Genomic DNA, 17,427 nt, shown 5'->3' on the forward strand with positions numbered 1-17,427 from the left:
AATAAGAGTGGCCACAAAGGGAGTGATAGCAGTATAGTTATGCAAAATAAAGTAAGTCAATTCTGCAATAGACACACTAACAGGAGGAGACACTGAACTCTTGTTCCTGCTATTACAGAGGACACATTTGACATCCAGCAAGAAACATCACACATTGCTTTTGAGCAACATGCTGTCTTTCCTGAGTAGGTCATTTCCCCTAATTAGTAGAAGATCTTGAAATTCAGTCTGATTCAGTTTTTTTAAATAATGTTCAGATAACTGAGTTTGAGCTCCATTGACACCCACTACCCCCTGCACGTACTCACAGGATTTCCAATTAACAGATTGAGGGAAGCTAAGCACCCTGTTTCACTGCCAATACAGAGCTATCTTCATGACACAGAGGAAATTAACCATAGTGGGAGAGGGAGGAGCAGTCTTGAATAAGTGACAGTCAAGACCTGTAGGAAATGTTGCAAGTGCAAATTCATGATCAAATTCTCCCAAGAATGAAGTTACTTTTTGTTCTACACTCCTGTTTCCCCCACCCTTCATTTTCTAATATAGCTGTCATCCCCTGTCAGGTGCTTCTATGCAGACATGTAAAGCTATGGCTTGTATTCCCCAGAGTGAAACACAGCTGCTATACTTTCCCCTCAATACCAGAGCACATGCAGCCACAGCATTTGCAATCATCCAAGCAGATTTACTTAGACGGAAGCCAAGTGAATGTACCTCCCATTAGAAAAAAAGTTTTGCTTGGCTAGTAGCTGCAGACCTAGATTGCTACTTCCTGAGTCAATTAATGGGCCAGACACAGAGGGGAAAAAATAAAAAAAAAAATAAAAAAAAAGCTGGCAACCTCCTCTAACTTGAGGATTTACTCTTCTCTGCTAGCCCCGTAAAGTCTCATCTTTATACCTTCCTAGCATGTGAACTGTTCATAAACATTAGATTTGGAAGACGTTAGGTCATTTAATAAATGTCCTGCTGCTAATGCAGAGTTGCTGTCTATAGTAATTTGCAATGTTTTGTCAATCTAGCTTTAAAGATTCTCTAGAAATGGGGACTCAACCGCTGCAAAAATAATGACTAAGTACAGTGTAAATAACTATTTCCAACGTGTTTTGGAATGTGAAAGAAATGTACATTATGTCCAGGGCATGGGCAAATACACTCCCAAGAATAAGGATAATTTATCTGCCCGAAGAGCAAGATTTTTTTTTTTTTAAATAAAATCCAACATTTAAGGAGTTTTGTTAGTAACAGGCAGTCTCACTAAAACTACTAGTGTTAGCATAGGTACTGGAGAAAAGATTAACTTTTGGCTTTCAAATATATGTTTATGGTACAGTATAGTCGAGTGATTTTATAAAACTTACCTTCTCATTGGGGTCATATTCAGCTGTATAGAATGTACGTGAAGTTATAAGGCACCATCTTGAATGGCGTGTTGCACACTACAAAAAACATGGAGGGGATAAGGATTCAAATTACAGATGTTTGGTTAATTAAAAGAATAATTTATATATAGCATTTCTTTAAAAAAAAATTAAGCTGCAAGGAAGTTTAAAAAAAAAAACCCACTACACATATACACCACACTTGAAACTTCTTACATTCAAACCTAAAAGAAAATATTCAGGAAGTTTCAGGAAAAAGGTTTTCATTAAATACTAGACATGAAAAACTTCTCCCCTATGTACTGTATTAGATCTCAAACTTATTCCATTGCCAAAAAGAGAGCACTGATTCTTCATGGCACAATCAGTGATTAAAGTTAAAATTGCAAGAGTACCATAAGTTATAAGCCTTGAATGTTCTTTTACTGCCACATTCCCCCCCCCCTTTTTTTTTTTTAAAAGGGTAGCTTTTCTCCCTATGATTTTAGATTGGGGTGGGGCTTTGTTTTAATTTAAAAGGGGGGGGGCGAAGAATTGAGTGCCTCTCAAGAGATGTATTGAGAGAGAACTAGAAAGAGTTTAGTTCTGATAGAGAAGCTTGAACACACCACACTGGTCTGCCAGTACATCTCAGACCTGAAATGCTACATCCCCTGGGATTTAGAAGCACGTAAAGCAGGCAAAAGTGATTTTATGTGGCTAAGAAACTACTACAGGACCAGGTTAAGACTAAGTTTTCTTCGGTTCAAATTAGCATTTTGGCCAGAAGTGTCCAGAACTAAAAGGACAGCACATTTTCATCTACTGTCTTACTCCCTTATATATCCACCAACACATCTGTCCATCCTCAAAGATTTTGGAATTTGTTTACAAAAGGATTGTTAGCAGTTCACAGCTTAAACAGCCAAGTTTTTCCATTTCATGTAGTTTAAAATAACAAAAGCCAAATAATTAGCTTCCCCTCATCGAGCAACTCTTTATAAGCACTTCTAAGTGTATTATTTAAAGCTGGTGAAGTAGAAAGATTTCGTAGTCTATTTTATCAGTATGTCAGACTACTTGAAATGTCATTTTGAGTGTCCAGGCAGCAATTTTGGATGAGCAGTGAAAGATGTCCACCCACAAGAATGACTAGCTTACAGGAGGAAGCAAAAGATCAGAGAGATGCTCTTTGTGCATCACTCATCTTTTCCTAGGACACATGTATCTATACTAAAACTGCCATCTTACGGAAAAGCAGCAAAGAGTCCTGTGGCACCTTATAGACTAAGTGGGTATTCACCCACGAAAGCTCATGCTCCAATACGTCCGTTATTCTATAAGGTGCCACAGAACTCTTTGCTGCTTTTACAGATCCAGACTAACACAGCTACCCCTCTGATAACAAAAATCTAGTGTTTGAGAAGAGATGGGGACAGGGTGACACAGTGGTTCTCAGGCTGTGGCCCACAAAGCACTGCCAGAAAGTGTGTAGAGCTATTCCTGTTCCAATGGCTTAAGCTTCACTAATTGTAGCGGAGTCCAAGACTTCCAAGAGGCAAAGAGTTATATATAATTTTTAAGGCACATGCACCACCCCTTCACAGTTATTTCAGGTCATCTCTCTAAAGCCTGCCTGGCCGCTTCCTGACTCTTCCCACATCACCCAGGGATTTTTTTTTTCAGTTGGAACACAAGAATGATCAGGTTCAGACAATAAAATTAAAGGAGCAGTAAATATACATAGCTGGACAAAACCAAACTGAAAAAGTGACTGGGACAGTCGCTCTGTCTGTAGTCCATACAGTTTTAAAGATTAGGAAACAAAGACTATAGATCCCTAGACCCAGGAAGATTACTCAGGGTTCAAATACAAAATGGGGTGGAGCATAATAAATAATTAACTGCACTATCAAGGTAAGTTTTTCAACTTCCTGCCCTTATGTTTTTTCCATATAACCAAGCTCTATAAATGTACCACAAGGAACTGCTATCTGATGAGGGGATGAGTGAGTGAGTGTGAGCATGACCGTGACAGACATAGCGGGTTAGATAAAAGGAGGAAAAATGAAGCTTGAAGAAAAATAAATAAATAACATATGTTGGGAGGCCATATGAAGTGGGGTTGCACAAAGAGAGGGACAAATACAAGGTAAAATTTTGTACTCGTTCTCTGGTTTGTCCTTTCCAGAATAATGAGTAGGGATAGCAGACAGGTGCAGGAGTGGGCCATATAATCCTATTTCTGCATGTGAAATAGAAGAACGGACACCTCATTTTGGCTGGACTGGGGGGGGGTGGTAAGGGGACACATACCCTCCTCCCATCACCTCCCAACAGAAAGGCACCATCTCCTTTTCGTACACTACTACAGAAGGGTAGGGAAACCCACAAGAGCTCAATCACACACACATTCAACAAAATCTTTGCAAGTTAATATAATTCCCTGGAAGAAAAGCTTCTGATGGTTTATAGCAGCTGAACCAAGTGTCTACAGCTAATTTAGAAAGAGAGGCTACTGAACTGTCTTGTAAACACCACAAATACAAAGCCCTTTAACTTTGAAGGCACAGGAGAAGCCAGAAGATGTTTGTGCTAAAAGAAGCAAATTAGAAGGGAAGAAATGGAAAAGTTACAGTCAGTTTTAATTAAAATGGATTTAAGACCTTGGCATTTATTGAAAACACCTTTTAACATTGGAAGAGGAAAGCTGTCATGCAGTTAGAGAACTGAAAAAGTAAGAAACCTTTTTTAACTGTTTTAATTAGACCTCTACCCTGATATAACATGAATTTGGATATAATGCGGTAAAGCAGCGCTCCAGCGGGACGGGGCTGCGCGCTCCAGCAGATCAAAGCAAGTTCGATATATGAGGGGGGATTTGATAGCTGCTTTCAACTACCTGAAAGGGGGTTCCAAAGAGGATGGATCTAGACTGTTCTCAGTGGTACCTGATGACAGAACAAGGAGTAATGGTCTCTAGTTGCAGAGAAGGAGGTTTAGGTTGGATATCAGGAAAAAACTTTTTCACTAGGAGGGTGGTTGAAGCACTGGAATGGGTTACCTAGGGAGGTGGTGGAATCTCCTTCCTTAGAGGTTTTTAAGGTCAGGCTTGACAAAGCCCTGGCTGGGATGATTTAGTTTGGAATTGGTCCCACTATGAGCAAGGGGTTGGACTAGATGACCTCCTGAGGTCCCTTCCAACCCTGATATTCTATGATTCTATAACACGGTTTCACCTATAACACAGTAAGATTTTTTGGCTCCCAAGGACAGCATTATATCGGGGTAGAGGTGTTTAATATACATTTTGACAGGAACTTCATCTTAGTTTTATAAAAATAACCTAATTCGTTTACAAAGCTTCTACATTAAACAAAATCACAACTATCTTCCTCTTTTTCCTGTATTGAAAATACTAGGAGAATCAAACTCAAATTCCGTACTGAGTTTACATTTGGTGTATAGTTTGTCAGATTAAGTGCTTAAGTACACAGAGTTGTAATCTAACTCAGTGTGTTGCAGTTAATTGTTTTAAACAACCCACTCAAAGTAAGATTTAAGTCAAATTTGCTTCAACTTGAAGCAAAACCATTATTAAAAAAAAAAAAAAAACCCACACACACACACACTAAGAGCAGTTGGTTGAACCTGTACTGATAGGACCAGAGTTTGACAACTCTGTGCTAGCCAAGGTATCTATAAAACAAGTTTCAAGCACTTCTCCAACAAGATGACATTTTACAATGCATTTAACAGGGCCTTGGACCAGAGCCACAAAGATAGAGGCTTGGTCTACGCTACAAAGTTAGGTCTATGTAAGTCACCTTGCGTCAGCCTAGTTATGCCTGTGTCTATGCTCAAAATTCGTCTACCACTGATGTAAGTACCCCATTATGGCAATACTGTTCAGGGAAGTCAGCCTGTCGTGGTTGACACAGTGCAAATATAGACACCGTGACCTATGTTGACCCTAACAGTTCTCCAGCAGCTATCCCACAATGCCAGACACTGACCACAACTGTGAACTCCACTGCCCAGGGGTCACAGACACCAGGAGCCACACACAACCTGTACAAAGCCCATATTTTTTAAAATGCCTTTTTCCGATTTCCCAGTTTGATAAACACACCTAGCAGTTCTTCCATGTTGCACACGAGTGCCTAATGGACCACGCTGGCTACATGCTCCAGACATGCACCTGCCTGGAGTAGACAGAAGCCACTGGATTTCTCGGGCCTGTGGGAAGAATAGTCTGTGCAAGCACAGCTACAGAGCAGTTCTGGAAATATGGACATTGACAGACAGATTGCACAGGGGATGCAAGCAAAGGGGTATGACAGGGATCAGCAGCAGTGCTGCATGAAAGTGAAGGAACTGCAGCACAGATACCAGAAGGCCAGTCAGGCCCAATAGTCGATCTGATGCTGAGCCACAGATCTGCTGCTTTTAATACAAGCTCCCTGACACACTTGGCAGAGACCCCACCAGCACCCTGTAGAGCACCAGGGGTTCCTTTGAAGAGCCCAGGATGTAGACCCTCCTGTGAACAGCAAGGAGAAGATGGGAGACAGGGGGCATACGATCAATCAGGGAGGTCCCGCCATGCAGAGCCAGGATCCATTCAAGACTCCAGCACAGTCTAGTCAGTTCTGGCAACTAAGCCCCATGCAGGGGAAGAAACCTCAGGAAAAGTTTGTGAATCTATTTCCTGTTACCACGGTGGATACAAATCAATTATTTTAAAAAAAGATTTAAAAAAAAAGTTTTTAATAAAATGCTTTGAGGAAAAAAAAAAAACTATCTAAAGATATCTTTGAGCTATAATGTATCTCATCACGGAATAGGGATTACAAATTCTAATTCTATGGTATGAAACAATATATTCCTGTTTAAGAATGTTTAAGAAACGTTTTGTAAACGAGTTCATGGATTAGGGACCCAATCTTATGGAGTTAAAATTTCAGTAACTCCCCACGTAATGTCCTCTCACTTAACATTGTTTCGATCTTATGTCCCTGCTCAATTACAGAATGTGCTCCATTTAAAGCTGTGCAATGCTTTGCTATAATGTTGTTTGGCTGCCTGCTTTGTCCACAGCTGGCAGCTCCCTTACGCCCCCCCTCCACACACACACAGCACCTCCCACCCACCAGTAGACTCCAGAGATCAGCACCTTCACCCCCCCCCCCCAACTCCTGCCCACAGCAATCAGCTGGCTTGCGGCATTCAGGAGGGAGGAGCAAGGACTCGGCCTGCAGGCTCCCCCTCCCTCCTGAACATGGCAAGACAGCTGATTGCGGCAGGAAGGAGGGAAGGGGGAGTGTTGCAGGGTGCTGGTGCAAAAGCACTTAATAACCCCTGCTCAGCCAGCTCCAATCAAGGGAAAGAGATTGGGGCTGGTGAAACAGTCCTGATGCCTGGCCTGGGGATTGTCTCCACCTGCGGGCCTGACAAGCCAGCAGTTATAAGGATTGGGAGCCACAAGAAAAGCCAGCCAGGGAAAGGTCAGACTCCGAGCTGTGGGCTGACCGCAGGAAAAGAGGGAACTAACCCTGTAAGCTTTATATATAGCTCAACACTGGAGGTGGGAGAACTGTGTATGTGTAAATAAAGCCATGGGTGCTGCATAACTGAAAGCCTCCGCACTTTATTGGGACAGCCAGCAGGCTCTGGAAGAGGGGTGTAACAGAGAACCTGTCACAGGGAGGAGTGAAGATGTGGTGTGCAAAGTAAAGGTGGGGGGAGAAGAGGGAGGTTAAGGGTGGGAGCTTGGGGGAAGGAGTGGCGTGGGTGGGCTGAGGGCTGAGCCCCTCCACCCCTGGTGCTTGCAGAATAGGAGAAGCTGCCACTGCTTCTGCGCAATGTGCTTCTCCTAGCCTACTGCACCTTCAGTCTCCTTGCCTGCCTCATTGTCTCCAGTGCCTGTGTGGGGTAAGGCAGAGGCACCTCCCAACTATAGTACTGCACAGCAAAAAAAAAATTCCCTGGAACCTAAACCTCCACATTTACATTAATTCTTATGGGGAAATTGGATTTGCTTAACATCATTTCCCTTACAGTCACATTTTTCTGGAACATAACTACAACATTAAGTGAGGAGTTACTGTACAGGCATTTAAAAAATGAATGGGACAAGCACTCTCTCTAGCTCATTTTCTTGCAAAATATTCTCAATACTCGGTACCAGTGTGAAAGCTTTATTGCCAAAGAAGAGGAGTTGGCTAGGACATGAACATCCTGCAATCATCCCTCCATAATGCCAACTATAATAAACTTCAGAGCTAAGGGTGAACCATTCAAGAAGCATGTTTGCTGATGATTTTTTAAAGAAAGTCACAACAGTGAAGCGGTGGAAGTCACTTAAACACTTCGATTCAGAGACTGTTGAAGTGATCTCACTTTTAACAGCAGTAGCTTCTTCTGCCAGTGTAAAAAGAATATTTTCTTCCTTTGGACTAAATTCATTTCAAACTGAGAAATCATTTGGGACTTGAAAAAAAGCAGGAAAGCTTGTTTTTCTTTTCCTGTTTGTTTATAATCTGGAAAACGACGGTGAAGACGACTGAGTTAACTGCAGAAGCCAGTATTTTGAATTTCTCATGTTGACCTGGCTGACATAAATGAAATATTTAAAAAAAAAAAAAAAAAACTATTTTAGTTAAAAAAATTAACAAAATCAAACCTGATTTGAAAAAACTTTAATGTTTAACTACATTCAAAAATTCATATGCTTGTTTTGTTAGAATATTATATGTTTGCTGTTGAAGAAAAAAAATCCAGAGTACATAACGTTGTTCTAGTTAAATAAAACAATTCAAATGTCTGTCTGGTGATGTTCTCCTCCTAATACAGCCTGGCAAGAAAATCCTCCAAAAATTAATGATTAACCTGTTGAATTGGAGATAGTTCACCACCCAATGACTTCATAAGTATCTGCTTCAATTACCTTCGGTAAATGAATATAACCAAACAATCATTCATTTTCTATTATAGCTGTAAAACTAATCTGAAAAGTTTTCAAAATAAATCACTTTAAAAATGTATAGTGTGTGCCTTCTAAAAATGAAACCTACATCTCTCTCTCTGAGTTGTGAAGAATATGCATTAAGGTTATAACAACCAATAAGAATGCACTTTTATGTAGAAATCCATGATTAAATCGAGTCTTCCTGACTAGTGATTTAATTCACTAATTTGATTTAAATTAAAACCACCTTGCCTGTTACAATGTTTAAATGTACAGATGAAGCCCAACCCCTACATAGCAGGACATGAGTATTGAAACAGAGGCAGAGTTGGTATTCGCATTGCCTCTTGGCTAACTTTATGTGGGAAAGCAGAGCAGTTTGTTTATGTACACAAGGACAGCCCTCAAGAGATCTTGATAAAATTTTCACAGAGCTACACTGCAATGCTTTGCCAAAGATTTCTAGGGATGGTAACCTTATTTCTTCCCCCACAGTAACATGCCCACCTGCAATGACTTTAGGGTGACCAGATGAGAGGGAGACAATATCAGGATATGCGGGGGGGGTGGGGTGAGGAGCAAGAAGAGAAGAGATTTGCCAGCAGAGCAAAAAAAGGCAAGTGCTGACAACGGAGTGAAACATCGGGACAAATTGCGTCCCAACACCTAAATATGTGGACGGTCCCAATTTTATCGGGATGTCTGGTCACTCTACATGACTTTGGCTAGCACCGTAGAAGTAAGAAGCCAGCAGCATACAGGGCCATGTGGCTTCAGGATGCCAGTTGGAGCAGTGTTTTCTACATCTTTGTTACCCTCAAGAGCAAGATATGAGTTAAAATCACCACCACCTGTGGAAAATAGTATCAGTGCTCCATGCCACTGCCCTACACTCATACCCCAAAATTTTATTGTTTTATTATTTTAAGAGTCATAATGTTATTGTACAGGGCGAGTTCAACCTACCAAAACCACATTCCGCTGTTATTCTGCACCTGCTGAGCTAGCACTTGACTCTTTCCTTGATGCTGTTGAGGTGGTCAACATGCAGCATCATGAGCCAGGGAAGCAAGGGGTAAGCTAGGTCCACCATGATCACTGTAGCACTGACAATACTGATATGCCAAATCCTCTGGTCAGGAAAGAACATCCCTGTTTGCAGCTTTCTGAACAGTCCTGCATTCTTAAAGATGAGAGTATCGTGCACCTTCCCTGACCGGCCAACATTGATGCTGGTGAAGCATCCCTGGTGATCCATCAGCACTTGCATATCCATAGAAGAGTAGTCCTTTCTGTTGACGCAGTCTGTGCAAAGTGAGCTGGTGCTAAAATAGGAATGTGTGCACCTTCTGTCATCCCATCTCAGTTCAGGAATCCCACTGCTGCAAATCCACCATCTCCTGTACGCTACCAAAAGAGACACTCTTGTATAGCAGGCAAAGGAAACTATTAATGGCTCTACACACTTGCATGACAAGAGTCCCCACTGTGGATTTTCCAAATCGAAAATTATTTCCCACTAACTGGTAGAAATCCAGGGTTGCAAAATTCCAGAGAGCAATCGCCACTCACTTCTCAACTGCCAGTGCAGTTCTCAATCCGGTGTCCCTGAGCGGGATGGCAACAGCAAACTCAGCACAGTCCCAGGAATATGGCATTTTGTGTCTGAAAGTTCTGCAGCCAATGCTTATCATCCAAAGCCTGCATTACAATGCAATCCCACCAGTTAATGCTGGTTTCTCAGGGTCAGAAGCAGCTCTTCTCCACCTGCAGCTGATCTACAATGCCATCAGCAACCTTGAAGTGGTTTTCACTATCTACCCTCTATGAAACAGAACCTTAGCAGCAAAGAACATTACTTTCTATGGCTCTACAAATACTGGAGGATTGTCTGTCCTGTGTTTGCAATACTCATGTCAACAGTGCAGAGCTGTGTGAACTCCATGGTTCTTTCAGAGAGGACTGACAGCAAGAAGTGCTGTGCAGTTTTGCAGGGTTTTGTTGTTTTTTTTTTAATAAAGGCATGAAAATAAAGAAATAGATGAAGCTGCATGATAGGAACTTGACTCCTTGCTCTCAGTCACTCCCACACAACTTGTTTCTGTCCCACCATGCATTGATGAAGTTTCTCAAGAGACCATGCGCCAGACAATGGCAAGTTGCACACTGGAATACCTACCCATGGTGCATCAACACAGGCACTCCTGGTAAGTACACACAGCACCAATTCAATGAACCAAAAATGCATGAGCAATACACTAAGTGCAGCAGCTCTACACCAAGATAACTTGTGTCAACCAAGGTGTCTAGTACAAACATGGCTTTAGGCACCACTGTTATCCACAAAACTCCTGCTTGGCTGTAAGCACCTAAACTCATTGGAGCCTCAATTTCTACCACAAGAGCTCTGTCTGGGCATGTACACTGCTGTCACTCTCCTCAACCCCAGAGCAATCCGCAAACTGTGGAAAGATAGATTTAGAGTGCCTATCTCACATACAGGACCCCAATCCAATAGGCATGCTCAGAGGCTGCCTACCAGATTAGGTCCCATTCAAAAACCTGGCTGGAGGAGATGGAGGCAGTGCCCATGTTATAACTGAGCCCAGTGGTTAGAGCACTCACATGGGACATGTGAGATCCAAGTTAAATTTCCCCCTTTTTGGAAGTGGTGTTTGAAAACTGGATTTGTAACGGACTTTGCAGCTTATAAACAAAAATCTTAATTATGGCAAGCTTCTGCCAATCCATAACGCATTTCGCCTCTAATTACAGGTTTCCCTCCTTTATCCTTGTTGACCTAATACCATCAGTTATACTACATGTCAACCTCTAGAGGAAGAAATTAAGGTCTCCAATGTTCTTCTATTTTGCTTAGAATCCTATTTTAAGTATGTCAGTGACAGTCTAGTTTTTCATTATATGCCTCACTAGTTATATACTTAATATCATGAATATGTATCTTAAAGTATAAGAGATCTTTGTAAGAATTCACACTGCGCACTTCAATAAAGTTCTCATTAATGTAACCTATTAACTTGTTTTTTTTTCTTATAAATTACTTTCACTGTGTCAGAAGATGCCTGCCCTTGGAAGTTAATAAGCTACTGTGGAGTTCCATGCTCCATTGGACAGGTACCAAGTTATCTATGCTGCTCACTCTACCATTTATTCCTAAGAAATCTTCCACTTCTGGGCTCCCAAAGGGGGGATGGGAGGGAGAATCATAGAATATCAGGGTTGGAAGGGACCTCATCTAGTCCAACCCCCTACTCAAAGCAGGACCAATCCCCAGACAGATTTTTACCTCAGTTCCCTAAATGGCCCCCTCAGGGATTGAACTCACAACCCTGAGTTTAGCAGGCCAATGCTCAAACCACTGTGAAATGCCTCCCCTCCTTATCTGTTCTAATTTGCTGCATCCAGCCCACACGCATGCTTATTCACCCAGGTCCTGCAGACCTTCTGGACAAGAGAAGTCTCCTCTTCTGTATGCCTCCTAAGATACACAGTATGGCAGCTTTGTTGCCACCATCCTTAAGAGGTACTACACCGGAGAAGGCTCCATTCTGTGGAGCTCGGAGTTCTTCTGATCAGGTAAATTGTGGCTTCTCCCTTGACTACTTCAGATATCCATTCCAAGGCAATTTGCCTTCAGAATCTCAGGCATTCACATTCCATCCCTTCCACCGCCCCAGCATTTAGGAGGTGCACTGTTCTGCAGAGCTCACAAGTTCTAAGGCTATACAAGACAGATGCTTTGTTCTGCAAGTTTCTCTCCAAGCTCTACCCTTTTTCTCCTCCTCCCTAAAGGATCTTCAAGACCTCTCTATATGAATACCTCTGTTCAGAAACAGAGGATGCATGAAATATCATGTAACAAAATTTTAATATTTTTGCACAGCATTTCACATAATTGCTACTTGTGGTGCAACAAATGAGATATTATCCATTAGTTTTTATGCAGTACATAGAAGTGAGACAAATACCTTGGTTTTTCTTTTTGAAAGCTAGCTTATACACAACCTTTGACACAATCATTCCCCAATCCTGACTGGAGAGTCCAGAAGCCACAAGTCTGGTATGAGAAAAGTAACTCATTCCCCCTTCCCCCCCCAATTTGAAAGGAGAGGCGCCATGGCAGTCAGAGCTATCAAGAGAAACAACCAGGCTCCTGAAGGAAGGGCACTGAAAGCTGAGGCCCATTTGAACATTATTCCCACTGGTCCCTACCAGCTCACCCCAGAGGGCAGCAGCTGGCCGGGACTAGCCTGGCACAGCCCAGAAAAACGTGGACAACCCGTACAGCTCCCTGGGGCAGGGAAGGGGCACCTAGCATAAGATCCCAGAGACACTCTCCGGGCCCTGCAGAGGGAGCCGCTGGTCTCTCACCGGCCCCAGACAAGGGCGGCGACGGACTCGCTCAGCGCTGCTCCCCCGGGCTCCTGCCACAGCCCATAACGCGACCTCCGGGGGCTCCCGCCGACGCCCCCTTGGGCGCGGGCTGGGCTCGCCTCCCGTGCATCCCCCGCGGGCGGCTCCGGGAGGGCGCTCGGGCCCGGCCGCTGCTAGCGCTGACCCGGCTCCACGCTCACCTGCAGCGCAAGCAGGTGTCGCTGCGGCTGCCGCCAGCTGCCCGCGACCACTTGGCGCAAGGACGCCGCCATCGTCGCAGCCAGCCGGCCTCCTGGTTGCCCTTTCACCTCGGCGAGGAGGTGGGGCCAGCGCTCCGCGCTCAACCAATCAGGATCGCCTCCCTCCCTCGCGCCGGGCAGGCACTCAGGCTGTGGGACAGTGTTCGAGGGAGCGCGCGCTGCTCCTTCCCCGCCTCGCGCCCGTCATCCTCGTGCCTCGGAGGAGCCGGGCGCGCCGGGATTCCGCAGATTAGCCCCGGAGAACGCTGGGCTGCTGCGCGTGCCCGGCAGCCCCAGAGGGCCCCCGCCGAGCACGCGCAGGTCAGTGCCACCTCGCTGAACCCGGCGCTCCGGCCACAGGCGCCGCGAGCGTGACTGGCCGCGCGCCGGGGTGAGGCTGCACTTTCTTCCCTGGGCTCGCGGTCACTCACCTCGGCGCCGAGGCCAGGCTCCGGGGGCGGCTGCTGCAGCCACGTCCTCAGCGCAGGGAGCCCCGAGCCAGCCCGGGCGGTGACCCCAGCCTCCAGGCAGGCTTGGGAGGCGTGCTGCCAAGTGCACTGCCGAGGACGTAAGGCAATGCACGCACAGGACCTCCGACCCACTGTCAGCGCCGCAGGAGCTGCTGGCTTTCCACCCCCAGCATCTCGGGACTGGGCTGGCGGAGTAGCCGTGGGTGCTGTTCCCCTCCCAATGCACACTTTGTCCCCCACAGCCAGTAAGGTACGTTTTGTACACCCAGCTCTGCTGGAGTGTCACCAGTCTGGCTGCTAGTTAGAGATTTTTCTAGCCTAAATAAGTTAATAGTATAAAACCCTTCAATCACCCCACTCTGGGAGGTGATAGTACCAGCCTACTCAGCACTGGTCAGGCCTCAGCTGGAGAACTAGCCAGTTTTGGTCGCCAATGGATAGAAACAGGGCCGGCTTCAGGGTTTTTGCTGCCCCAAGCAGGGGCAGGGGTGGGGAAAACCCTCTATCACGATCAGCTCTACCACTGCTTCAGTCTTTGGTGGCAATTAGGCAGCAGGTCCTTCACTCCGAGAGCGAGTGAGGGACTTGCTGCCAAAGAGTCCGAGGTGCCGCCCCTCACTAGGGTGACCAGATGTCCCAGTTTTGGGGTCTTTTTCTTATATAGGCTTCTATTATCCCCCACCCCATCCCGATTTTTCACATTTGCTGTCTGGTCACCGTACCCCTCACTGTTGGCTACCCCAAGCACCTGCTTCCTGGGCTGATGCCTGGAGCCGGCCGGATAGAAAGGATGTAAAGAGGTGAGGGGCAAAAGGAAAGGATCCAGAGGTGAGGGGCAAAGACAATCAAAGGGATGGAATGCAAGTCATATCAGCAAAGATTGAAGGAACTGGGTATGTTTAGTTTGGAAAAGAGGAGATTTAGGGGGGATATGATAGTGGTCTTCAGATACTGTAAAGGCTACCATAAAAGCTGGAGAAAAGTTGTTTTCTTCTGCCATAGATGGCAGGACAAGAGGCAATGGGGTCAAACTGCAGCACAGCAGCTTTAGATAAAATCTCAGGAAGAAAACTTCCTAACTGTAAGAACGGGAGATCAATGGAACACACTGCTTAGAGAGGCCTTGTAAGCACCTTCACTAGAAGTTTTCAGAAAAAGACTGGATTGGATAGCCACCTGTTTTGGATGGTTTAGGCCAGTGATACTCAGACCTCAGTGGTTCAAGAGCCAAATTAGCGATCAGTATTACCCAAAAGAGCCACAGTAGTGTAAAAGCAGCAAAGAATCTTGTGGCAGCTTATAGACTAACAGACGTTTGGAGCATGAACTTTCGTGGGTGAATACCCACTTCGTCGGATGCATCCACCCACGAAAGCTCATGCTCCAAAACGTCTGCATCCGACGAAGTGGGTATTCACCCACGAAAGCTCATGCTCCAAAAACGTCTGTTAGTCTATAAGGTGCTACAGGATTCTTTGCTGCTTTTACAGCTCCAGACTAACACAGCTACCCCTCTGATACTTGACAGTAGTGTAAATTCATTGTTTCATTTACAGTAGTACTATATATTCATATTTAAACAGTATGACAGGAAATATTTGGTTTTTATATTGATATATATTATTCTCACAGCAAAGTGAGTTAGTATTATTTTATCAACTGCAATTAGCAAATAACATAGTAAAATCATCCCGATGGATTAACAATTAGATCACACAGTGTTTTAATATGTGCTGCAAAGAGCCTCAGGAGACACATTAAAGAGCCACTTGCAGCTTGTGAGCCTGAGTCTGAGTATCACTGGCTTAGACACAACAAATCCTGCATCTTAGGAGTGGATTAGACTAGATAACCCTTGCAGTCCCTTCTAACCGTATGGTTCTATGATTCCATCATCACTGTACAGCATAGGCTATAGGGAAACAGGAAGGGAAATTTTCAAAGGGCCTCAGGTGGCGGCGGGTTCTGTAAAAGGTCTAGCTCCCCACATTTGTGCACTCAGACAGAATGGGAATTTCCAAAGTAGAATGGAAGTAATACTGATTCATTAATTAGAGGTATAAAAATAAGTACAGTAATGGTAAAGTGTAGAGAGGATAACAGAGATGCATGTATTTACTCTTCCCCCTAATAAAAGAACAAGGGCATATTCAATAAATGTGAAAAGCAACTAATTTAAAACAAAAAAGAAAATACTTTGTGTGCATTATGAAATTAATCAGTGGAATCTATGGCCACAAGATACTGCTAGTCCTAGAACAGCACAAAAATGGACATTCATTCAGAAAATATGTATAGATACGTCATTATATTTAATAGGACTAAAAAGCTTGGAACAGATTAAATGCTCATGCTTCTAGGTGCAAACCAACCTCTAGTTGAGGGGGTTAAGGAAGAAACTTCCTTTATAATCAGATTATTGCATACTTTCACTTTCCTCTGACACATCTGCCACTGTTGGAGACAGGCTACTAAGCTAGATGGACCGATGGATATATATATATTTCCTATGTACTAATCCTATAAATCCATAGTCAATTCTCTGTTTCTCTCAAATGTATGTAGAGTCAAGTCCTTCCTTCATGCTGTCTTTTTTTCCAGAGTGCAGAGAGTCGAGAACAACCAGTGAGGGGGTGCTGCTTGAATATCTTAACCTGTGCTTCCTCTGACAACTAACTTTTGAGCACTGACAGCAGCTGATGAGTACACTCAGGCCCTTCTGGAACTTCTTTTCGGACACTCAGTTTCCAGACCGTGTCCCTGTCCCATGCCCTTGGAGTGCTCAGATATATTTGGGTTTAACCAGACACAACCTTTGTAAATTCCCTCCAGGATTAACTCCAGTTTGTGCCACTAAATGGATGCTCAAACACCTGTTTTCACCTACCGAGGATTTTAAAAACTTTGGCCTAGATTTATTAATTTTGTCAGCTCTTTTCTAACTTCTCATGGCAATAAATTTACTGAAATTGCACAGACAGAGAAGATGCAGAATGGTGGACAGTAGAATACTAGTTTTGTCCCTACTGCTTACTAAAAGACAGGGATGAGTTATGTTCTTCTTCCTCATATAAATTGAGCAGTGAGAATAAAACTGACATTTCATTGTTGCTATTACATATTTTATATTTATGTTATTAAAAATGCTTACTCAAGCCATACAGATGTAAATAAGCTAATCACAAAAAAACTTTATTGTCTAAAAACATGTCATAATATATTTAATCCATCAGTGTCACAGATAGATACATTTAACAATAAAGATCCCACTAAAAATACCCTGGAAACAACCACTCCAATTTCTTCCACCCACTTTCCCTGGAAAGTCCGGAAAGTCACTGAATTAGACCAACCGAAGAGAGGTCTAGAGTAGATCTCCTTCACTTCAGGGTTTAAATGAGATATCTATTTCTATCTAATCTCTACCACTGTATAACATCATAAAACTGTATAACAAAATTCTGAGACATAGATGTCAGTTCCTCCACAGTATATATTTAAAAAAGAGTCACATGACATCACACTGGTGTTTTCTTTTGCTCCACAGAAGGGGTTCTGTTTGCAGGCCCTCCTTTAAGCATAGGCAACCTCCTACAGCGCCACATCAAAGGAGGCACCCTACAGTTGCAAAGGGAAACTGACTAGGATTACACAGAGGCATGGCTGCAAAGAGAAACTTTGCAACCAGCTGGGTGTATAAAGAACTTGATGCAGTAAGAAACTGACTAATGCAAGTCCTTTTTCTTCTGCAGCAAGGGCAGGAACACTTTACTTATGGAAGGGACAAGAGAGAAAGTGTAGGAGAATCCCAGTCAGTTCTATCTGTATTTGAAGCCTTTCTGCTTTTTAGAGTGATTTAACTTTGGCTTTCTGCCTATTTTTTTTCTATTTTTTTATTTATAAAATTTTATATCATAAGCTACAAGTATAGTCTTTCTCAAAAAGACTAACTGTACATAAATAAAAGAAAAAAATACATACTTGACTAA

The 17,427-nt window shown here is 43.6% G+C and overlaps 1 protein-coding gene across 3 annotated transcripts in view; it reads right to left on the reverse strand.

Annotated features, from left to right (window-relative positions):
* The window catches only part of PCCA (propionyl-CoA carboxylase subunit alpha), a 445,042-nt gene extending 432,008 nt beyond the window's left edge, over nucleotides 1-13,034 (reverse strand). For all 3 annotated transcript variants that reach the window (XM_050948397.1, XM_050948393.1, XM_050948408.1), the window contains exons 1-2: nucleotides 12,930-13,034; nucleotides 1,365-1,442 (exon numbers count right to left, since the gene is read on the reverse strand). In XM_050948397.1, coding sequence (XP_050804354.1) covers nucleotides 1,365-1,442; nucleotides 12,930-13,001 — 150 coding nt within the window. In that variant the 5' untranslated portion in view covers nucleotides 13,002-13,034. The remainder of the gene's footprint in view (nucleotides 1-1,364; nucleotides 1,443-12,929) is intronic.
* Between the last annotated feature and the right edge of the window lie 4,393 nt (nucleotides 13,035-17,427).

The sequence above is a fragment of the Gopherus flavomarginatus genome, chromosome 1, assembly GCF_025201925.1.
Source record: "Gopherus flavomarginatus isolate rGopFla2 chromosome 1, rGopFla2.mat.asm, whole genome shotgun sequence".
Taxonomy (NCBI): Eukaryota; Metazoa; Chordata; order Testudines; family Testudinidae; genus Gopherus; species Gopherus flavomarginatus.